Consider the following 22,724-nt stretch of genomic DNA (forward strand, 5'->3'; position numbering starts at 1 on the left):
GCTTTGAAAGCCAGTCTCAAACAATACTCTGTTTATAATACATCCAATCCAGAATGCGATGTCTTACCGTCTCTCATCTCCAAAAGTAATACCTGCTACCTGCCGATCTCAAATATATTGTCAATGAGTGTGCTGGAAAGTTATGAATCATAGTAGACGGGAATAACACCGTAGGGAGAACACCTAGCGTTGATTCTAACGACAACTTCGCCTTTTGACGCGCGAGGTAGCATTTGAAAAGTGCCTTAACCTTGGAAGTTCCTACGAAAGTATGAGACACTGGGAAGACCGGATGATATGACTTACCCGATATGAACGAGACCGGATGACTTGACGAGGGCCCACTCAAGTCGATGCCCAGTTGGCGGTCCTTTGGTGGTTTCTTGACCGGTCGTCCTTTCCTCCTAGTCAGCCTTGCGATCTGGGTCACTCATTCGGAATGGCTAGATTCCGGATGTCGAGGTCTGCTTTCTCCTCTTCTGCTGATCATCGCACCACTCACCTGTGCTCTACCCTCGATCAAGTAGGGCCAGCTCAGTGAGCGGCGTGCCTGGCTCTCTCAAGCCTCTAGGTGCGCAGATGTACACAGCGAGAAAATGCCACTCAACAAGGACCGATGTCGACTCAACAAGTGCCACACTTCGCAGAGGAGACCAAGGCACGACTGACTTCCGTGCCTGTCAGCACCTTCTCCTGGTGCGAATGTGGTGATGCTCAGTACGGCAGCAAGCATATACAGGTCAAACAAAAGCATGTCAGCCTGCACCCTGGAAATGCAGCGGCGATCTCTTACGGAATAGGAGACTTTGATCGCTTCGCTCATCTCTTTGGACATCACGAACCTGACCAAGATGGGACCACTCAGCCACTTGAATTGACGTTCGGAGGAGAATGGTCTGTCGCAGATCTGTCCAAAGCATTCGTCGACCTGAGCATCGAACATGGCGCTTTGTGGTTTGATCAACTGTCTATACCCCAGGATCCGGAACTCATTCCAATCCATTTGCAGAACATACCAAACATCTATCGCGCTTTTGAAGTCATCGCAGTGCAGCCTTAAGCGCCGTGTAATTGTTTGAAGGCTGCCTTTGAGGCGTATGAGGCCGGCGACAAGGCGAAAGACATTACAGATCCGAAGAACGGCGACTTCCAGCTCTGGCGACGTTTGGAGATTTGCGTCAACGCGATTTCCCGCTCCTCCTACTTCTATCGTCTGTGGACTAAGCAAGAGATCGTGTACGCACGCGCCATATCCTTCCGTTACTGTGCACGCCTCCCAACCGAGCTTTGCACACAGGCAACGGAGCACGAGTGGAGTGTCAGGACAAGGAAATTGTCGCCGACTCAGCATCAGTACATGGGACCATGGTGCCGGTGGCTGTACGAGCAAAGTCGTCAAAATGCCGCCACGTATGGGGATTTGCGAGAAGAGGCCGCCTGGTCGATCATGCGCGACCACCTCGAAGCAGGTCAGTGGCATGCAATGCTGTCAATCTGGTCGTTTCTTCAGTGAAAAGACCTAGACGCCAGCGAGGCTCAAATGGACCAACAATTTTACCTGATTGCCCGCTGCCTCCTTGGTGAGAAGCTCAATAGAGGACCGCACGAGATCGGGAAGCTGGTGCACTTCAGCGACATGGACAGCAATCATGTGGCTAGTGTGACAAATGACTTCATCACAGCTGTCTTCCTATCATCCAAGTACTACCGCATACCGGTCAACGCCTCTACGATGTCCACGGCCGCACTTCTAGACGATGTGCTGGTGCAGTACGAAACCGGTCTAGACGAGTTGGTCAAGTCGACCACGCCCCGTGGTCTGTTCCAAATAGACAGCAAGAATAACTCGGCACGTTGTACACCATCGTTGTTCTTGCCTGCTCCTGAGGACATTACTGTAATGCGGGATGTCTATGGCAGCTTGCACACAGCATCATTTCATACACGTACGCCCGCCAAACTGATAATGCTCCAACTCACGCCACAGCCAGAAGTACCAACCTCCCGAATGTTACACGCGACTACGTACTCCAAGGCATTCCCTGATGGAGATCCGACAAGTACAGCTCGTGCATACCTTTTCGTGCGGCGCGCGGCGGCAATTGCGCACTACAATTTCAGTCGTGTCACACAAGATGCCCTCTCGGCATGGGCTACCAGTGTCATCCGTGGCGGAATCCCCTACAGTGCCGTCAACGGAGTCAAGTGGCCATCTCCCGCGCACGAGAAGGCGATATTTCGAGCTTCGCTGCATGGTATGCATACGGTGAACGTGTGGGGTGACTTTCCGAACATTGATCATGAAAAGGTAGTGTACTCTCTTATGTGCGACTTTCTAGGAGTGCGCACGGACATCGCTCGCAAGCACGGCCTGGGTCTTGTCGTGAAGCAGTCCTCTTCAGCCACGGGCACCTCTGATTGCATCGGCATGGTCAACCACAAGATATATCAAGGTTTGCAGGAGAAAGAAGAATGGCAAAACCGCAATGGAGGGCCTCCAATGGACGAGCGTGATATGACCAGGAAGACAATGCTATTTAGGGAGGACTGGCTGACTGTGTGTATTGACACTGTCATACACAGAGGAGGCGCCACATGCTATGAATGCATGATTGCCCAGAATAGGATCGACGTACTTGACAAGAACGTCGCCATGTGCATGGTTGTTGGAGTATGGTTCAAAGCGTCCAAGGATGATGAGCTGATCGGAGCGCGCTTGACCGTCGAGCGGGACAAGTGCGATGCCGTTTTGTTCTGAACCCTGTAAGCAGGCTCAAGTCTACAAGCCATAACATTTGACAGGGGATTCTACATGAGGCTGGATAGTGCGCGGCCTCAACTCGGACCAGTTGACAGATTAGTTTGGATTCAAGCTGGATGAGGAGCTTATACCAGCGGTGGCAGTAGCGGCAGCGGCTATATGGAAGCAGCATCAGCAGAGTGTGTGCGAGTTGAATCTTATGTGGCTCGGGTTTTTCGCGTCACAGTGGTACGTATGGTGTTTAAACAGATTTTAATAACAGACGTCTTCAGGCACATTTGTATCCTGTTCACTATCATCGTCTCTCAATTATGTTCTCGGCAGCAGATTGTCGAACTGAGACCGGCTGAGCCTTGATCTTTCTGTGGTATTTACTGTACAGGAAAACTGCTGCGTAGGCAGGTGCTATGATGTTTGGTACATGTTCTCCTTGTGCGACGCTTTGCCTCACCATCGATTGCTCCCAGTGTTTTGCGGAAGTCCGTCTGCTCAAATGTGTGCTCTGGGCTTCGTAGCGCCGTGATCGCCATAGCACCAAACGTGGTCTCCGTGGAGGCGTTTCCCAGAATCTCATTACCCAAATGAAATCAATGGAATCGTTGCCGCCGTCCAAACAGCCCCCAAGGGTAGTGTGACAAAAAGGAAACCTGGCAGCAGCCGTGCTAATAAGTCATCCAACGCCTTCTCGCTTCAACTAGAAGCAGTTCAACCCTCCACCTTTCCTCTTCTTCTTTCCCTGAGCATCTCTTCCTCCAACGCCCGTCTGCCCCTGCAGCAGTCTCATCCTCTCCTCCAGCTGCGCCCTCGCAGCCTCTGCCTCTCTTCGCTTCTTCACTTCCTCCTCCACAGCCTGTACGCTCAGCCGCTCGGTCTTGCTCGCCTTCTTGAGTCCGGCGACTTCCTCCTCCATCGACCACGCCTTCTTCTTCCACCCTTCCGCGTCGGCACGCAGTTTGTTAGACTGTGTTTCGAGATCGACAAGCGCTTCCTCGAGTGTCGCTGTGAGTTGCTTCTCAGCATGCAAATGCTTCTCAATGGTGCGAATGCGTGATTCCTGCTCTTCGATGAGGGTGGACTGACGCTTGAGTTTCTCGAGATGGGCAGCGGAGTCGCGGTCCTTGTTGGCTGTTGGCGGAGTGCTGTTCGCGTTGACGGAGGGTATGACCTCCTTCGAAGTATGCCGGGACTGTGGTGGCGACGGATTGCTGGTGGGTACGCCGGATTGGATGGCTGGGAGGGACGGAAGCGGCGGGAGTGGGATGGCGGGAGGCGGTGATGGCAACGACGCAATGGACGCTGACTTGCGGAGATTCGAAGACAGCGAGTTCGTGCGGTTCTGGCTGTCGAATGTAGGGGGTGACTGAGGTCGTTGCGACTTCATTGTATGCGTGCGCGAGCCTTGGTCGGAGCCGTTGAATGAGCCGCGTTGCGTCTCGCCAAGGTCCTGCTCCAAGAGAGCTATCCGCTGTTGAGCTTCGACCAAGGCTTGGTTGCCCGCAGCTTGGATGACCGAAACGCGGTTGTGATGTTGGTCGAAGCTATTCTGGAGCTGTTGCTCGAGTTCCTCGATGAGATGGTTCTTGCCCTCGATCGTGGTCTCGTGCTTCTTGACCAAGGCGTTCTTCTCGCGCAGGGATTCCTCATGGTTGCCGACCTCGTTGGCCAGGTTGCGAATCGTCTCTTGGTAGGTGTTCATCTTGTTCGTCAGCGTCTCGACTTCTGTCTCGAGCTCTTCTAGGTTCTGGCGGCCTTGGATCTGTCGCTCCAATTCCTGGTTGGTCGCATGATGCCGCTTGACGGCTTCACTGATTGCATCCTTCTCCTCACGAAGGTCTTGAATATGACCGATCAACATATCCATGGTCGTCGGATGTCCAAGCGCTCTCTGGGCCTCACGAAGCAGGACATCTGGGTTGAGAGCATTCGAGGCTTGTCGGTCGTGGGACTGAGTCAACTTCTCGTGCTTCGCAGTCAGCTCTGCAATCTGGTCGTCGTATGAGGCGAGCTGGCCAGCGTGGGACAGCTTCATCTCTTCCATCTCGTTGGTGTGAGATTCGTGTAACGACTTCAATCCGTGCTTGTGAAACTCGACAGCGTCTTGGCTTCCTTGAGCTCCTTGTCGAGACCTTCGATGCGCAATTTGGTAGCCGCGACTAGCTGCTCCCGGGCTCTGAGCTGGTGCCCAAGAGCAGTTGCATCCTTCGAAACCTGACCGTGGAGCTCGACCAACTCAACAATCTTCTCTTTCTGTGTATCACTAAGCTTTTGCTGGGTATCAAGTGAGCTCTTGAGCTCATCGATGAGCCGCTCGTAGTTTTGGCGCTCTTGCTTGAAAGCAGCAGCAGCGACATCGGGTTCCGGAGAAGAACCATCCGCCGATCGCTGCGAAGCCTTGATGGACTCGACGTTAGACAACGCCGTACTCAACTCCGATTTCGTGACCGCAAGTTGGCGAGTGGACTCATCAGCAAGCTGTCTCGCCGAGTCGTGCTTGTCGGTGAGCTCCTTGAGCTGACTCTCGAGGTTCTGGATCCGCTCTTGCGTCTCTGGCGACACCTCCTGCTTCGAAGGTGATGGCTGTCGAGAACGATCACTGCTAAGGTGTGTAATTTCGCTCTGGAGTTCCTGCTCGCGTCTGTAATAGCTCTCATGCAGCGATTTCAGCTCGGTCTCCTTCTGGATCAGTTGGTCTCGCATCTGAGACACCATTGAGAGATCCACAGGAGATCCAGCTTTCATGCTATTGCGCTCACGAGTCAGGCCAGAGATGATTGTGCTCTTCATCTCCATCTCTTTCTTTGCGGTCTTGAGCTCGGCCTCTACCGCATCAATGCGATCCTTACGCGCTTGCAGTTCATGGGTTGCGGCTGACAGGTGGACCTCGAGAGACTCCAATTGATCAGGCTTGCCGTCGAACTCTTCAGCAAGAGTAGTCCGCAGCGCAACAATTGATCGCTGACCACGATCAACCGAGGTATTGGCCTGCGAAGTCATCCGTCTGAGCATGCCAGGCGCCATGCTATTGGGACTAGGCGAGACCGGTCGAATGACGTTGTTCACCTGGTGCTTCAGCTTCTCGACGGTTGACAAGGTGTCCTTGTGCTCGGTAGCAAGCAAATTGTATTGCTCGGCAACAGCATCCCTCTCACGCTCGTGTTCCACGAGAAGGGTCTGGAGCCGCTCGATCTCACGCGCGGCGACCTCGCCAGAGATCTGCTGCTTGGAGATTGGCGTGATGTCTGTATCTGTCGACGACTGTGACTCCCCAGCCAAGGACAATTCCGAGGATAGCGAACGCGAGGATGACAAGTGTTCTTCGTGCGAGTTCTCCTGCGTTCTCGCGTCCTCTAAAAAAGTCTCGGGATGGGTGTCGGGCATCGGACTGTGATCAATAGCCTTTTCTGGATGCCGCGCTTCGTCCATCCGATCTTGTTGCATCTCAGCAAGCGCCCGCAGTGCTTCTTGGTACTTCGCGGACATTAGCTCCAGCTGATTTACGGTGGTCTCGTGCTCGATTCGCAGGTCGAAGAGCTCGTGGCTCAACGATTCGAACTTGTCGGCAACGAATTTCTCCTGAGCAGGACTTGACAATGGCTGGTCGGCCTGACGTGAACGCGGGGGTGACAATCTTTCCGTCTTCTCGAGCTGCTTCAGCCCTTCAATATCTGACTGACGCCTCGATGGTTCGTCTGCTTCTCCATCGTCAGGAAGCTCAGACTCGTCATTTTCCTGCAGGTCATCGTCGCCATCGGCCGGTAGCTGGACTTCAGCGGCCACTTCATCGATCCGCTGGGCAGTACCATTGACTTTCACAGCGCCACTCTTTGCTCCAGATGGGCTGCCGTCCTTGCGCTGGATGTGATCAAGCTCGTAGATCAGGTTGTCGAGTTTACCAAGACTTCGCTGGCGCTCAACGAGCTGCTCCAATCGCTCGACTTCTCGTTGCATGATCTCCATATCCTGATCAGCCTCCGCGAGGCGCTCCTCCAGGGTGCAAATGTAGTCTTCTCCATTGGCTTCGCTTTCTCGGACTCGAGCCATTTCTTTACGAAGATCAGCGAGGATGGCGTCATTTCTCTCGTTGCCGGAACTGGTGTCTGCCAAGCGTGCTTCCAGATCGTGGACATATTGATCCATGTTACCTTCTCGATCCATCAGCTTTTGAACACGAGTATTGAGTTGCTGATTGACGGTCTCGATGTAGGCACATTTGGTTTCTCGTTCGAGGAGACTGCTCTCCGTTGATGACAAATGTGAGCGGGTATTCGACAAGTTTGCTTCCAGAGTTTGGATTGTCTTCTCGTACTCCAGGACCATTTGTTCGATCTGTTGCTGTTGTGCCTGCGATCGCTTCAACCGAGACACTGCACTTTCGCCCACGGCCGCATTGATCTCAGCGGGGTCTTCGCCGTTCTTGGCTAGTTCGGAGACCAATTTAGCATGTCGTTGGCTAAGTGTAGTGTAGCTCTCCTGTACATCAAGCAGTTGATTCTGCAGATCAGCTTCGCGCTCGTTAGGACGATCCGAACGTTCTAGCGCAGCTGGGCGCCGTTCACCACCTTCTGCACTCCGAATCTGCTGTCGCAAGAAAGCGACTTCAGTTCGTAGACGATCGATGACTGCTTGCTTGTCAGCGTCGTCGTTGATCTGCTGGATCTTTGGCTTTGACTGAATATTTCGTGCTCTTTGCGCATATTGAACCGTGTTGAGAGTCTCGCTGAGATGAAACTCGGCCGGCGTGACGCAAGCAATCATGTAGGTGATTGCATTGCCACCGAGTGAATCTTGGAGCATACGGGTGAGCTTCGAATCTCTGTACGACACATGAGTTCCAGAAGGTCTCGACGACAGTTGCGAGATGACCTTTCCAAGACTGGCCAGTCCAGCATTGATAGAGATGCCTTCCTTTGCGCGGTCTCCCGTCGCTTGGGTGTTTTTGAGACGTTCACTGCCCGCCAGATCTACAAAATGTAGCTTGCTTTCCACGGTCATCATTGCTGCTTCGGCCGAGGCGATTGCATCGACGGGCATCGACATGCGTTTGTCTTTCAACGGTGTTGGACCACTAGGCTTGCTCCGGCGCAGGTTGATGGTGAATACAGCGTGGGAGCGCGAAGATCGAGCATTGATCGCTGTGGCATCGGTCTGTCGGATGGTCGATCCATGGTTCAATACACCCATGAGCTCGTCGATAGTGCTGACTTTGACTGACTTCAGCCCTTCGACAAATATGCGGCCTCGTGGATCTTCCCTGATCTGTACATTTGGTCGCTCATAGAGAGGTGTGGCTTCTGGCAGAAGAAGATCGCGCGGCTGTTCGTTGTAGATTTCGACATATGTCACGGTCATTTCCCAATCCTGGTCTGCTTCAGCCTTCTTGGGCGCCAGCACTTGATTCATGCTGCTGACAGAGTACCGATTCGGGGCTCTGATGCCCGTCAGTCCGGAGTTTTGTCTGCTGTGCGGTGGCCGGCTTCCACCGAGGTTCTCAAACATGAGCTGCGCCGCTCGAGGGATGACACCGGTTCTGCTGGGATCGCGTTGCTCCTGAGGGCCGGATGTGCCCATAGTATGACTTTTGCCCGAGCCGGATTGGCCATATGCGAGTATGGAGACATTGTAGCCTTGAAGGAACGACTCGACGCTATCCTGTAAATAGTCCCAGACTCCTTTCTGTGTCGTTTCTTCGCCAAAGACGCGATCGAATATGAAGAGCTTGCGGCCCTGAGGAGAATCGACACCTAAACTTGTCGGAGCGGTCACTTGTACCATCGAACGCTGGAATCGCTGGGGGATGAGGTCGAAGCCAGGATCCGAGGGACCAAGTGGAGGTCTAACTCGCACCACTGCGGAAGGTTTGTTAGCATTCCTGAGCAGGCCTTGACCACGTGCAGAAGAAGCACAAGTACAACTTACCGACTTTGACAGAGGTCTTTCCGTCTTCGTCAGACATCCTGCTGCTGTTCTGCCTATTGCTCTGGCTCAATCGACTATTACTTCGCGGCGGGCGCATCATGGCGCTCTGTGGCCGGGATTTTGTGTGGTTGACATCTGGCGACACGGGCCCGTACATCGACTGCGGCCGTGATCGGGCATGAGCCGCGTCAGGTGAGCCCGGAGGTGAGGCAATCATGGTTGCGACACCCGCAAGGGGTGGATTCTCGAAGATGCAAGGGCTATCGAGATAGCTGGATATTATGGCCGCGTTCTGGTTGATCTGATGGTGTACATTATCGAATAGCGAGTGTCAGGAAAGGGGGCGTTTTGCAATCCAGGCGCGCGTCGGTAGAGGAACTCGGATGTATTTGATCGTCGAAAAGGGGAAGCGCGAACGAGTCTTGGCTCGCTTGACGATTAGTCTCTGTAGCAACCAAAAGAAAGCGACGGTTGGTTCAGTCAAGTGAATGCGACAATTGAAGACAGTTGTTGATGAGAAAGTCGCAATATTGGAGTTGCGCTGAGAGCTGAGGTTTGCCTCGAGAAGAAAGGAGATACTGTTCTTTCAGCTGCGCACTCGAACTCAATTCAAGGGCTCTTTAGCAGTCGTGATCTTCTGGTACAGGCCATGCTCAGTACGGTTGGAGGGCCGGGTCTTGGAGGTGGGGGATGCAATCTCCCGTTGACAAGCACATGGGTTTAGCAGCACGCCAATGCAGGGGAACACCGAACAGAATAAAATCTCCTTGCGCTTGACCTTCTTCAGACGTCCTTTGATTCTTCTAGAGGACACCAGTGCAGTACAAGCTCGAGCGCTGCACCTCGAACAGTCATTTTTCGAGACGTTTCTACAGCGATGCAGCTCAACGTGGGAGGCTGCTGCTGCCACACAAGCCGCTTCGGGTACTTTAGCTACATGATCCAGCATATAAGTCAACCGATAATTGTTTCAAAATTGACGGCTTTCACACTGTCAACGCACATCACGTGTCTCTACCCCTCGTCGTCTCCCTATTGCGGTCGAAGGCCAGCACAGACTTCAACTCTCTTCCGTATGCCGCAATGTAATCTCTTGAGACTCTGGCAGATTCTCAGCCCTGTCGCGATAGACTTTGGTTTCACAATCGTGGATTCGTGGTGGATGCTTTCTGGCAGAGTCCCCCGAACGTGGCCTTTTCTTGGCGGCTTCCATCCCCGAATGCTGTATCTGAAAGTCTCGATCTGCCAATACGTCGATCTTCGCGCGTCAAAACCTGCCTCCTGCACCGAGAGAATCAGCAAGCATGACCAGTTGTGATATGATCTGCCCCGCTGAAACCAGCTTGCGAGCTTGCTTAGGCCTGTCTCGCTTCCACGTGCATTGCATACACCGGACCCTGTGTGAGTAGTGGCTAATGCACAGTCCGTCAACGGGCGGAAGCCCGCTTGAGCCCCATGTATATGCATACCACACCACCTTCCTGGTCTTCGATCCCGATTTTCTGATGGAATCATGGAACACACTGTCCTTGAACGAGTCGTCGCCATCGCAACGTCGTCGCTTCGACTCACTGGAACGTTCATACTATCACAGTCTGACACTCTCGCGTGGGTTTAGCGTCTGGCCCGCCTGGAATTCTCCGACGGGTGACGATCTCAGGCGCCGATCACAGCTTGCCCCGCAGTGCGAACATTGTGTCGATGTTTCCGCTGACATTGACGCAGTCATTGTTGATGCTGACAGATGAGCCTGGCAGGTGGTTCGGCGATGAATGAGTGCGTGCTTGGGGTTGTCGGATCAGTCCACCCCTAGTGAGTAAGTGACCTGACGGCGCAGTTTCATCAGGTCACAGACACTCCATTTCGCATGAGTGAGGCGTGATCCTCAACTTCTTCCTGGACATCATCTTCGTCGTCCCCACTCTGGTCGCTATCGGAGTCGGTGTTGTGATCACCGCCGGATTTGGCATCACCGTCCACGCCATGCTCTCTCATATAGACCTCCAGATCCTTCGCCATCTTCCTTGAGAAGCCAGACGCCTCGACCTGCACATCAAGCCGACCAGCCTCCGCGGTGCCAACATTCTTCTTGACATCCTCGAAGAAAGGTCCAGGCTCGTCGCTGACAAAACCAAACCGCCGGTCGAAGAACCGCTTGATGCATTGGACATCTCGATCGAAGTACATCTCCGCATCTGCATGATCCACACTGACCATTTGAGGAAAGTCGATCAGCACGGGCACCAGTTTCACAGATTCACCCTCATCCACATCCTCCCTTATCATGATGTTGAACTCATTGAAGTCACCGTGGATCAGCCCCAATACTGCCAGCTGCACCACAATTTCCAACAGCTCAGCATACAGCCCCGCTGGGTCCGGCACGTCCTTGACCTGCCTCAACGGAAACCCATCAACCAGACTCATCACAATCTGATGCCTGTTCTGCCCCAGCGGCATCGGCACACTAACGCCCGCATCATATAGCGCTGACATGAACGCATGTTCCTTCATCGCCGCCAGTCTGCTCATGTACATCCAGCTGCCCGCCCCGCGCTCCTTCTGCTGTCGTGTCCGCGCATAGTCCCGCTTGTTCCTGACACCCTTCCTGAAGCTGACCCGCCCGAGTCGATGGATCTTGAGCACCCTCTGCTGGCCCTTCTCGTCACTGACCACGAAAATATCGCTCTCTTTCCCTACGCCGATCTGGTTGCCTACGCTGTAGGCCACATTGCTCTTCTGCAGTGAGTGCAGCGCGAGGTAGTCCAGCCCGCCGTAAGTCAACCGATAGCCGTCGTACTTTGTGTTCTTGACTTTAGCAATGAGATTGGCTTTTGCGAGTAGTGATATGCTGCGTTGGGTGTCACCTGCGGCGGTCTTGGAGAGGGACGAGATGAGTGGGGTGGGAACGACTTCGTGGTTACGGCTTCCGGTCTCGACGCCAGTGAGGACTCGCCAGTCAGTGGGGGACAAGTATCGGAGAGCCTTGGTATCGAGCTTCATGATGGACCGTCCGACCAATGGACATGATCAGGTGGCTTGCCTTCGATGTTTCCGAGATAAAATGCCGTTGGCATCAAAAAATTTCTCCAAGAGACGTGAGAGAAGCGGGGGTCTCCAACACTCCAGGGGCCTTTGGGGGCGGATTCTTGGCAAGCTTGGGCTACCATCCTTACTACTCGACGACGCCTTTCTGAGCTACATGGTTCGAGATGTCTTCTATTTTGTTTGGAAGCGCTCGGCCACGGGGGAAGGCTGGCCTTCACGACTTCTCATGGCTATGAATTCAAAAAAACATGTGCTTGTCCCTAGACGTTAACGCTCTGTAGCCAGTCTCCCGCTCCTATATGCCCGGAATTGCGCAAAGCACAAACACCGGAGCTGTAGACCGCTGCATAGTTGAGGCATGTCTTAAAGCTCGGGCGACGAGCCACCCGAGCCTGGACCGATTGCGGACGTCCAATGCCTAGGGCACAAGGAACTCAATGATCTACTACCACACTTGAAAGGTGAGCGCGAGCACGTCATCCGATCCCCGCCTCCGGAGCGCACAACACAGTATGTATGAGCGGCGATCGTGCGGTATCAGTACAGATTTAAGTGAGTGTTATTATCCAGCTCGTCTCTCGGTTGATGTTAAAGCCATTCCGTCGCTCCTTCACCATTGTGTCTCTCAGCCCAGCATGCCATCAGCGGTCCTGCAAGACTCACGGCCTTTACCGACCTGGCAGCGACCACACAAGACAAAGTACCCTCTAGAATGGGCAGAAATAGCATCATTGATCTGTCAATTTACGAACAGCCCGATGGCAAACATCGACTGGCAAAGCAGCTTCGCAACGCAGTCCACACGACGGGCTTCTTCAGCGTTATTAACACCGGCCTTGACCAGGCGGAAGTAGACCGACAGTACGATATTGCCCAGGCGTTCTTCGAGCTCTCGCTTGAGGAGAAGAACAAGCCGGAGTATAGATGCGACTTCGCGGCAGGGAATTATTTCGGTTATCGACGCGCGCATGAGAAGCGCATCATGGGCACTGAAGTGCTGAATATTGAGGAATCCTTCAACATACCAAAGTTCATCCCGAACAATGCCAACGAGCCATTTCATTCATTCTTCGAGCAATACCGCGATGAGATAGAGGCCTTCTCGCGAAAGGCCATTGGCATTGCTGACCGCATCTTCACCCTCTTTGCTATCATCCTTGAACTACCCGAGGACTACTTCTCGTCCAGGCACCGATACGATGACCCCAGCGACGACCACCTGCGATATATGGTGTACCATCCGCGATCAGTCGAAGACGACCAGAAAGTACAGAACACTTGGTCGCGTGCCCAGTGAGTGGCTCTCCCGTGACCAAACCTGTATCCTGAAATGAGCTCTACTCTGCATATTGCCTTGAGCATATGTCTTGGGCAACAAAGAAGTGCTCTCACTCGACCTGCGAATCTGTCTTCAAGCTTGGACTCCTTTCCCGAGGCATGGCTAACGAGATTCACAGCACTGACTTCGGCTCCTTGACTCTGCTGTGGAGCCAGGACGTAGCTGGCTTGCAATTGAAGACGCCAAACGGCGACTGGAAATACGTACGCCAGTCGACCAGGCATAGTCTGCAACGTCGGCGATACGATCGACTTTTGGTCAGCTGGGTATCTCAAGTCTACCACGCATCGAGTGGTGCGGCCGCCGCCTGACCAGGACGAGATTCACCGGCTTGGGCTCTTCTACTTCGTGAGGCCAGGCGACGACACCGACATAAAACCTGCACCGAGCCCATTGCTGAAGCGGATGGGCCTCATCCCGGAGGACCAGGAGAATGCTAAGCCGGTCCGGGGCCTCGAGTATGTGCGTGAGCGTGTCAAGGATTACCATAACCACATGAATTATGCAGATAAGAAGGGCCAGAAGTTCAAGGTCGGCAACCTGGAGATCGAGGATGAAGCAACATAGACTGCACAATCCACCGATATGAAAGTCGCAACATAACCAAGAGCATGCAGCCGATCTGGTCTCTTTCACCCTGAGCAGTCGATCACTCCTTAGCTTCCGCCTCAATGCTCTGCTTGACCTGCCGCACCAAAGCCTGGTCGGTACCCTCATGGTCATAACTCAACAAATCCCTCCATTCGAGCCATTCCCTCGCCATAACACCACTCTCCGCCCGAATTATGCCCACTGAAATGTCTACGACCTCTTCCCGACCTTTCCTTTCCGCGCTCCAGAAGAAGACACTGGCTCCACACGACCCGCACCACGATCTGATCACTCCCTTTGACGTCTCACTATGCTTCAGCGTCGTGCCTGGATTCGAGCCAGGCTCGAGCGCTGCATGTCCAAACACAACTTTTCTGCCAGTCGACGCGACATTGAGATTGCCAACAGGTATGTAAGCCCAAGGCACGAGACTGGTCCCGAAATGCAGACGGCAAGACCGACAAGCGCACAAACCAGCTACGTACTTATCAATTGGATAGGAGTAATGCTCTTTGATGTCCTTGTCCCGCTCGGCAAAGTCCGCCCGAAGGATACGAAGATCGACGCCGCCACATCTGCATTCTGCCGTGAGCTGTGCATCGATGGGAGGCGTTGGTACTGCTCTCGACTTCGCGATCATGGCTTCGACGACTGAGATCGATAGCTCAGCATTCTCGTCATCCGTTTCGTAGAACTTGGGCGTGTTGCCGTCAACCTTGAGCAGGTGTCCCGCAAGTCCACCGTCGTTAGTGTCAGAGAGGAAAGCGTGATGCATGACCTCGATGACGTCTTTTGTCCATTGGTCTCCTTCCTTGACCTGTTGAGGATTGCGCTCGATACAGCCAGCAAGGGCACTGTAGTGGTCTATCTGACCTTGATCATTGGATATGGCAACGAAGACCTTCGTGCCGCAGGTCTTGCAGAATAGTCTGTCATGATTGTGTGAGTAATTCAAAGTTGGCAAATAAATGTGGTGGTCTTGCAGCATACGTGCAGTCAGGAGGTACTGACCGTCGAACTTTCGTTGAGCTTTCGTATACGTCGCATTTATCAAGCGTCTCCTGTGTAGGATGAACCTTGAAGTTCGCAAACGCAGGAGCAAGAGCACCAGTAGTTTGCCGGCACGGGTTGCAGTGGCAGAGCTCCTCTTTGATGGGAAAGGTTTGTTGGACGAGCTTGCTGCCTGGTTCAGATATGGCGCCGCAGAGGCAGGTTATGCGTGCTGTGCTCGTTGGTATGGCCGTCATGGTTTGGAAAAGAGGGCTGGCGATCCTAGGTGGTGTCGAGGCAGCTGACACTCGACGCAGGACAGGCTGATACAGATATCTTTTTATATCGACATGTTTCCTGGTTCGTGAACGAGTACGACGTGGTTCAGTCGCTGATCGTGATCATCAGCCAAGCACTCCGAAGGGCGCCCGGATGTCACTGCCTGCCTATTGCGGCCGCAATTATGTCAGCCGGCGTATAGAGTTGACAGGTGTGATTGGCTGCTGCTCAGGCAGTGGCCTCAGTCTAGGTATCTGCGATATGCATTAACAGTATTGGACAGAGCAAAAAGATAAACCCCAAGGCATCAAGTTATGCAGGTTTCCTGCTACTGGAAAGCTTCGTTGCTGCTGAGGTCCCATCTCATGCTTGCTTTACTCAGGCACAATAGCGCCAACGCTCCTCCAGAAATCGCATCTCTGTCCTCTTCCCCCTTCCCAGGTATACGCATTGACTAGCGTGATATTGTTCTGTGCCGACATGCCACTGTTGACCGTGATATTGCGATTACCTGGCACAGGAACGTTGATGGGGCTACCTCCAGTCTGGTTGAGATCAATCTGATATGGCTGTGCGATGCTGAATGGTGGCCAGCTGCTGACCGCATTTGTGCTTATAGTCGCATTTGCACCATTTGCTACGGCTGCCGGAATCGACGGATTGTTCTGTATCACGAAGTTGCCCAGTATCTGCTTGAATGCCTGGGATAAGTCTGCACCAATGACCCCACCAGGCGGGCTGAAGTACGCAGCCACGTCCGCGCCATGAGTTGCAGGAGGAACCGAGAATTGGTACTTGTAACCAGATTTGTTGCGAGCTGGGTCCGAATAAGCTTCAGCCTGCCAATAACTGGGACATACGAAGGTCGTCTCGGCATATATGTTGTCTGCACGCTGCTGTTGGCCAGTGGCCACGCTTGACTGGTTGACAGCTGTAGGCCCGGATTCGCCTTCAGTCGCGAAGACGGGATCAGATTCGGAGTCGCTATCATTGCTGCTGGGATAGTACAACAGCACACGCTGGATGTCACTATCGCTGAAGAGAGGGAACGTGTAGCGGAGGAATGCTACTAGGTCTTCCTCGGTTGTGATGTTTTGCGCAACGAACGCAGGGCCTTCATTGGCATTATTGCCCACAAGCGCGTTCTGACCGTTCACTTTCTTCTCCAGGAGCTGTCTGCTAGGAAGATCTTGAACGAGCCGCCCGTCGGTGACAGGAAGGAAGCCCCATGTACCATAAACTCCTTCTTGTGAGACGGTTGCTGATGCATTGGCCAGGAGTGCGCTGTCCGCACTGGTAAGACACTGGAAAATAGTCTGTCCGTGGCCATTGTATGGATCGTTTGGCGCGCACCCGACTGCAGTGGCGAAAGCGTAATATGCTTGACTTGGCACCCAATCCGCATAGCCGTATTGCATAGGCAGATAGGGCGAGGCAGAAAAAGTGTTGGTGAAGAGTTTGTTGCCGAGCGTACCACCGTAAGCCATATCTTGCAACATGACTGAGCCACCGCCAGCGGACTCGCCGCCGATGGTCACGCGCGTCGGATCTCCACCGAAGAGGTGAATGTATGACTGCACCCATTCTAAAGCTGTCTCACGTGTTAAAATGAATGCATGTTAGAGAGAACCAGAATCAGGAGACTTTCATCTCGCCCGACTCAGGACAAAGGGGCCACGTACCAAATGTCTGATCGTAGAGTCCAGCATTGGGTATGCCATTTCTGTTGACCTCATCAGAGCTCAAGAAACCAAAAGCGCCAAGCCGATATTGAATAGTGACCGCGACCAGGGAGTTATTGTTGGCATTGATGAAGGGTGTCATATCCTGGCGACCGCTGCCGGCCCCATAGCCGCCCCCATGTATCCAGACGAATACTGGCAAAGGCTCTGACGCAGCAGCTGGAGACCATACATTCAGGAATAAGCAGTCTTCGGCAGCCAGAGACTGATTACCAGGTCTGATAGCACCACCAGCTGAGTTTCCACTCTGGTAGCACGTCGGTGCGTACTGACTAGCATCGATGGGTGAGCTTCGGTTGGATGTTGGAGCTTGTGGTAGCTGCCATCGGAGCTGCCCAGTCGGCGGAGCAGCGAAGCGGACACCTCTCCAATTGTTGAGCTGTGAAGTTGCGTTATTGACGCCTTGGTAGACACTATAGCCAAGATCGACATCAAGGCTGCTATTGCTTGAGCTTGATTGTCGTGGGTAAAGTGAAGCTATGTTACTGCTCGCGGCTGGTCTCCCAGAGCAGATAGTAGCTAGACATGCGACGGTGAGTAGGCTGATCAAAAACATCTTGTTGATTCTGATGATGAGTGGCAGAAGCTCGAGTTGAGCTCCGTAAGCTCTCAAGAGCTTCCGATGAGGCCATGATGTACCACAGCATCGTGTGGCGCCGGTGCCGTACTCCTCACTTCACGGCAGTTGACCGACCACGGTCGACATCAAATACATGCCGAAATGGGAAGGTCGGTGTACCATTCTCAAGTGTCACCGCTGCACATAGCCAGTAAAAAGATTCGAACAGCTCGTGGTGGACGTCATGGCAGAGCGGAGGCTGTTCTCCGCACAAAAGTCTGTTTCGACTCTCCGGGCGTGAGGCTCAAGGGCATTGAGGCTAAAATGCAGGAAAGGACCTCAGAAGTGAAGAAGCATAATACACGTGGAAGCGGTACGGCTTGTATGCTTTATATAGCAGTCCCGATCGTTTGCCGCGAGTTGAGGCTGCGAAGAAGGAATGCGGTTTGAACAAGGCAACTTCGACACAATGACGCATGACGGCCCCCATGGGGCCCCCGTGTCGCCGGCTGAGACGGCACTGCAAATGCCACCCCCGCGTTGAGGCTCTCGCACGATCCCACCCTTGCACTGATCATTGCCGAATAGATACTGACCGATCTCCAAGATACGGTAAATCCGAAATGTCGACGTCGGTGATAGCGATGGGCACACTGCTGCCTTCACAGACGCCGCACACTACGCCACTTCCAACTATACCACCTCACTGAGAACACACAAGGCACAACATGGCGCTAGGACGATGGTTCGACTTCACAGATGCCTCGATGAAAGGCGACAAGCGGTGGTCGGATGCCGCGAGATGGACCGGCTATGCCGCCTACGTCGTCATGACATTGCTGGTTCTGAGTATCGTCCAAATCGTGCTCGGCGTGCTGGTTGTAGTGTCTAAGAACAACGATTTGACATTGTGAGTCGCATCGTGATGCAGAAGGTCAATGCCAAAGCTGACTTGTTGGTAAAGTGGCAGTGTGATACAGACACTGATTGTGCCGGGACTGTCCTTCTTCAACGCTGTTCCTTCGGCTCATCTGCATATACTCGCGCGGTCGAACGTGCCTAAGATGGCAATATGTGTAAGTCCCTTCGTAACTGCTATACGTCAAGGAAGCGAAAACAAATGCACAAGCATTAGGTATGTACAATCAGCTCTGACACAACGACCGGAATATAGTTCTCGATTCCCCTCTCCCTAATCTATTTCGCCTCTTCCATAACCTACCTCGCCTCATCCTGCTTCACCAAGTCGTCAATCACCGATGATTCCTCACTCCACAAGAACGAATGCCCCACACTTTCGACCCGCACGATCTGGGACATCAACGTTGCCTTGCAACTCGTGAGCGCGCTACTCTACGCACTCCACGCCGCTATGGCGATCAAGGTTCACCTGTACCAGAAGCATAGGTCCAAAGCGATCGAGCAAGGTACGCTGGTCGAGGAGGTGGATCTGGATGCGAAGGCGAGGATGGAGCAGGAGGCGAGGGACCGGTGGCAGCGGATTGTTGACTTGTAGGGAGAAGGATTCATCGGGAGAATGGCGGACTTTCTTTTCACCATAGTGGGCAATTCAAATATTGGGCGCGCTTGAAGTGAGCGATGACAGGAAACAGAGGGCACCAGGATGGTTGTGCATGGATAAGATATTAGCTTTTGACTGTGCGTACAGCATCAGAAGTCCATTGTTGATGACATCCTCACGATAACAAAATTGAATTCGAATTTGCTGGTCACGCGTTGCCTGCCGTCGATTTCGAGCTGTTTGGCCTGGTGGAAAGGAGCATTGACGTTGCAGATGGAGAGGTACTTGCTGATGTCGAAGGTGTGCGTCATGTCAGCAGTGCCTGAAGAGTCATCAAGACCCCATCGCCCAGAACCACACTGCCGGTTGCGTCAAGTAGCTCTTCGATCGACATGGCTGTTATTGGCTTTGTGATCGTGGTTCTGGGGGTTTGGCGGCCTCGGACGAGGTTGCGAAGGAAGTTAGACATCGTGAAGGCCTCCCAGGGGTTAAACGGATGAGGCTCACTTGAGCGTCAGTTCACAGGAAAGATTTAGCAAGATGCATGGTGAATTTATCGGCCAGGGAGGACTCTGTAGGTCTGATTACGGTGGCTGATCCAGCAGTCGGTTTTTCAGAGGAGCCTCACTTGAGCGTCAGTCAATAGGCAGGGAACAAGTTGGAACTTCTGGCCAGGGAGGGCGCTGTGTCTGTCAAAGCAAGCTGCATGAAGCTGGACTATCTGTGCTTTATGTGCATTCTGTATTCATGTGGGTGCACAGAGTCCTCCCTGTTGACGACCATTCCTTAACGCCTTGCTTTGTATCATGTTGGGTATCACTATCATCGGAGTCGTAGCATTCCTTAGCGCCCTTCCCGTTGAAGGAGCAGCCCCCTTTGCCGGAATCTTACACAGCGATGGCCTCGACATTCTCCTTGTTCTCATCGCCCTCCACAGCGACCGAAACCCCTCCGTCTTCCACGTTCGCGGGTTCAGCCCCTTCTCCGTTCTCGTCGTCACCATCTTCAGGAGTACCAGGACAGCCGGGTTCGTGTTCGGTGGGATCGGTGTTACCGACGTACAAAAAGTCACGAGTCTCAACGTCAACACGAATCTCCTGTCACATGTCAGCCATCATGCTCATATCCGACACAACATGAGTTGGTGCAGGACCAGGACTTACCTGCCACCATACAGGATCACAATGATCATGCTCACAGCACAACATGTACTCCGTCTCGGTCAGCAAGCGGTATGGCAGATCTCCTTCCTCCTTGGCCTGTTTGATGGCATGGGCGATGTTGGTTGCGTCGAATCTCTTCAGGATATTCTCGAGCAGGTTCTCCTTAGTCACGCCAAAATCGAGGTTGTCTGCAGTGCCGTATTCGTCGTCCCAGCAGAGGTGGATGATGACTTCTTGCAGAGCTGGTAGCAGAGTGCGCTCGGGGAGGATGACTGTCTCTTCGTCGACGAACATCTGAGTAACTCTCTGAAATCCTTTGGCGATGACTCGGGTGAGCGCGTCGTTCGGTAGAATGTCGTACGTGACTAGAGACACTGGCCACGCTTTGTACAGACCGATTGCTTCGGAGTAGATGAGTTTGTTGACGAGAAGCACACTGGGGACTTGTTGTCGGATTTGTTCAACGGTCATCAGGCGGCCTTCGGCGTCGTGGCATTGACAATTGCGATCCTGGAGCTCGAGACGAATGGGTTGGAATAGTTCTTTCAGCACCATCAGACGTATCTCGGGCGCCAAATCGAGGAGTCGGAATCTTGGTGTGAGGGCTGGCGGTCCATGCTGAATGGTGGTGATCGAGTTGTAACTCATTGTGGCTGCACTCAATCTGCCAAAACGTCTGGCACGTGCTGGTCGGGTGCACAGCCAGAGGAATAGAAGGTGTCAGTACGCCGCACTCAGGATGCTTCAACTATGGGAAATGATCGTCAGAGGGAGTGGGCGGCAAAGAACATTTTCTGGAGAAACAAGGACGGTAAGATTCTGAAAGTGCCTGAGTGGAAGTGAAAGTTGAAAGTGAAAGCAAACGGGCAACATAGAGTCATCAGGGTCGTTGCCTAACGCCAAGGCCTAACACTTACTTACATTCAAGCAAGCTGTTGGACAAGGTGAGCGTTTTTTCTATCCTTAACACACCTCACGCCAAGTTCCACAGCGACCTCCCTGGCAGGCAAATTGATGATGGGCTGATTCTGCGTTTTGAGTCTCAAGTGCGGCTCATCCCAATTTCCTTGCTCGATCTTGAAAACAGTCCCAGCCCTCAGAGCCCGCCCTGACTCGAAATCTTGAGGTTCAACTGACCCGCTACGGTAAACGCTCAATTTATGCCCGAACAGCCTGCCAAGTTGGCACATGGTAATTGTGATGGTACAGGTCGGGGCAAAGGCAAGTCATTCTGATTCTGGCAAGTGCTAGCTATCTGGATACCTAAGACAAAGACGAAGTCTGCCGTCCCAGGCTACCTCGATCTGGGTTGCGGATGGCGTTGGTAACCAGCTATTATGCATCCATATTGAACTCAAACACGGTGTGCCCATGCCTTGACTGCAAGATCCATTGCCCACCATAGATACACCAAAGGACCTGCTTGATATAGCCTGATCTTCGACTGGCGGCCAAGGCTATCAGCCATACTAGATTGAACTTGTAGGCTGTGGTGTCGATTCATCGGAAAGCTGCAGATTCCTTTATTACTGCGCAAACAAGACTAGTCAGTGCGACGGTGCTTCGCATTGCAAGAAACACATCTCAAGCCTGCAATGGACCCATCCTGCTTCATGTCGATGGCAAACGCCGTTCTTCGGCAGTTGTCATTCCGGCAGATGGTGTGCTTCCTGATCAAGCGCAGCACTCTTGCTGCCTCGATCTCGTCCTTAGACGTGGCCTCCTTGACACTCTCAAGTTTGGTTGTCGCCACAATCAGTTTCTCCTCAAGCACTGTGCGCTCACTAATGGACGAAGCCAGTTGTTCTCGCAGCACTCTCATGTTCTCAGCTTCAGACTGCGCAATGGCGAGCGCGACAGGCTCTTCTTGCTCCAGAATGTCGTAGATGGACTGTACATTTGCCCGCCGCAGAGCGACTTCTTGCGCACGAACAATGTCGTCCGTGATATGAACACCGTCTGGACTACCGTCTCTGGTTGAGACCTTTCTTCGCTTCTTCGGAGGGTGTTGGCTCTGGTCTCGATTTGCATCGGGTGCCGCCCTCGAGAAGGGGTTCATAGTTGTGGTAGTCGTTGCCCTCAAGTCACCGGAGTCAACGCCGGCGTCCGACGCCTCATCGACCATAGAAAAGAGTCTGTCCCGATGGTGCACACAGTAGTTGATTAACTTGGTACGCATCTCACAATCATCTGCTCGTTTGTCTTCAAAGACAAGGGGCACCACTTTGGCCATTTCTTCCACGCTGATCAGATCGTGAGCCAGCCGTTCCCAGCAATAAGCGAGAGCAGCTTCTCGGAGCTTGTATGCCATGATGGAGTCTGCCAGGCTGGCCATTCGAAAGTTGAAGTACAAGGTCTGTGTTTTGGGTTGCTGCACGGCGTCGTATGTTCTTGCATAGAAAAACCGCAGCGCTTGCTCAAGTAGCGCGGGTTCGTGATCGTTGAGATTGATGCATTGGGTGTAATTCTCCTGTGCATGATCGGTCAATGACGCAGGAGGCGCAATATGGGTTACATACAGCCCAATGCTTCCCAGCCAGGAGTGTCTGGAAGTAGTCAGACTGGCGCGAAAGGACCGAGCGCTGGACATCTAACTTCAAATCGCCGCATTTCAGCGTGAAGTCAGCGTAGAGCGGGTGATACAGCTGGTCGAGGTCCTCCTGCTGATTCGACGTCAAACTCCCCTGCAAAGGGGCTGCTTCCTCGCCACGAGTAGAACTGGTCGTATCAGACCCATTATCTGATGCCTCAGACATAGTGACGACGAGAAATGCAGGCTCTCTGTGTAGCTCGCTTCTGGTCAGGTGGTCATCT

At 53.2% G+C, this 22,724-nt stretch overlaps 10 protein-coding genes across 10 annotated transcripts; 3 read left to right on the forward strand and 7 right to left on the reverse strand.

Annotated features, from left to right (window-relative positions):
• Window positions 1-616: 616 nt before the first annotated feature.
• On the forward strand, window positions 617-2,758 carry AB675_12061 (uncharacterized protein; the record flags this gene model as incomplete). Its single annotated transcript, XM_018140961.1, has 3 exons — window positions 617-1,048; window positions 1,082-1,469; window positions 1,524-2,758. 3 exons carry the CDS (start codon window positions 617-619, stop codon window positions 2,756-2,758), a joined length of 2,055 nt encoding a protein of 684 aa, XP_017998275.1.
• Window positions 2,759-3,455: 697 nt separating this feature from the next.
• Window positions 3,456-4,799, reverse strand: AB675_12062 (uncharacterized protein; the record flags this gene model as incomplete). Its single annotated transcript, XM_018140962.1, has 1 exon — window positions 3,456-4,799. The coding sequence occupies one exon, from the start codon at window positions 4,797-4,799 to the stop codon at window positions 3,456-3,458; it is 1,344 nt and encodes a 447-aa protein (XP_017998303.1).
• Window positions 4,800-4,828: 29 nt separating this feature from the next.
• Window positions 4,829-8,714, reverse strand: AB675_12063 (Kinesin-like protein BC2; the record flags this gene model as incomplete). The annotated part of the gene is made up of 2 exons (XM_018140963.1): window positions 4,829-8,607; window positions 8,678-8,714. 2 exons carry the CDS (start codon window positions 8,712-8,714, stop codon window positions 4,829-4,831), a joined length of 3,816 nt encoding a protein of 1,271 aa, XP_017998328.1.
• Window positions 8,715-10,344: 1,630 nt separating this feature from the next.
• Window positions 10,345-11,680, reverse strand: AB675_12064 (Serine/threonine-protein kinase rio2; the record flags this gene model as incomplete). The annotated part of the gene is made up of 2 exons (XM_018140964.1): window positions 10,345-10,486; window positions 10,533-11,680. 2 exons carry the CDS (start codon window positions 11,678-11,680, stop codon window positions 10,345-10,347), a joined length of 1,290 nt encoding a protein of 429 aa, XP_017998345.1.
• A 757-nt stretch (window positions 11,681-12,437) lies between these two features.
• On the forward strand, window positions 12,438-13,631 carry AB675_12065 (uncharacterized protein; the record flags this gene model as incomplete). Its single annotated transcript, XM_018140965.1, has 3 exons — window positions 12,438-13,018; window positions 13,183-13,267; window positions 13,341-13,631. The coding sequence occupies 3 exons, from the start codon at window positions 12,438-12,440 to the stop codon at window positions 13,629-13,631; spliced, it is 957 nt and encodes a 318-aa protein (XP_017998377.1).
• An 82-nt stretch (window positions 13,632-13,713) lies between these two features.
• Window positions 13,714-14,902, reverse strand: AB675_12066 (uncharacterized protein; the record flags this gene model as incomplete). The annotated part of the gene is made up of 2 exons (XM_018140966.1): window positions 13,714-14,584; window positions 14,646-14,902. The coding sequence occupies 2 exons, from the start codon at window positions 14,900-14,902 to the stop codon at window positions 13,714-13,716; spliced, it is 1,128 nt and encodes a 375-aa protein (XP_017998338.1).
• Window positions 14,903-15,298: 396 nt separating this feature from the next.
• AB675_12067 (Lipase 2) lies at window positions 15,299-17,298 on the reverse strand (the record flags this gene model as incomplete). Its single annotated transcript, XM_018140967.1, has 3 exons — window positions 15,299-16,515; window positions 16,607-17,103; window positions 17,153-17,298. The coding sequence occupies 3 exons, from the start codon at window positions 17,296-17,298 to the stop codon at window positions 15,299-15,301; spliced, it is 1,860 nt and encodes a 619-aa protein (XP_017998224.1).
• A 655-nt stretch (window positions 17,299-17,953) lies between these two features.
• Window positions 17,954-18,741, forward strand: AB675_12068 (uncharacterized protein; the record flags this gene model as incomplete). Its single annotated transcript, XM_018140968.1, has 3 exons — window positions 17,954-18,135; window positions 18,190-18,301; window positions 18,400-18,741. 3 exons carry the CDS (start codon window positions 17,954-17,956, stop codon window positions 18,739-18,741), a joined length of 636 nt encoding a protein of 211 aa, XP_017998272.1.
• An 893-nt stretch (window positions 18,742-19,634) lies between these two features.
• AB675_12069 (uncharacterized protein) lies at window positions 19,635-20,558 on the reverse strand (the record flags this gene model as incomplete). Its single annotated transcript, XM_018140969.1, has 2 exons — window positions 19,635-19,844; window positions 19,911-20,558. 2 exons carry the CDS (start codon window positions 20,556-20,558, stop codon window positions 19,635-19,637), a joined length of 858 nt encoding a protein of 285 aa, XP_017998409.1.
• Window positions 20,559-21,453: 895 nt separating this feature from the next.
• Window positions 21,454-22,666, reverse strand: AB675_12070 (uncharacterized protein; the record flags this gene model as incomplete). The annotated part of the gene is made up of 2 exons (XM_018140971.1): window positions 21,454-22,380; window positions 22,430-22,666. 2 exons carry the CDS (start codon window positions 22,664-22,666, stop codon window positions 21,454-21,456), a joined length of 1,164 nt encoding a protein of 387 aa, XP_017998295.1.
• Between the last annotated feature and the right edge of the window lie 58 nt (window positions 22,667-22,724).

This window comes from Cyphellophora attinorum (assembly GCF_001299255.1).
Source record: "Cyphellophora attinorum strain CBS 131958 chromosome Unknown Contig19, whole genome shotgun sequence".
Lineage (NCBI taxonomy): Eukaryota > Fungi > Ascomycota > Eurotiomycetes > Chaetothyriales > Cyphellophoraceae > Cyphellophora > Cyphellophora attinorum.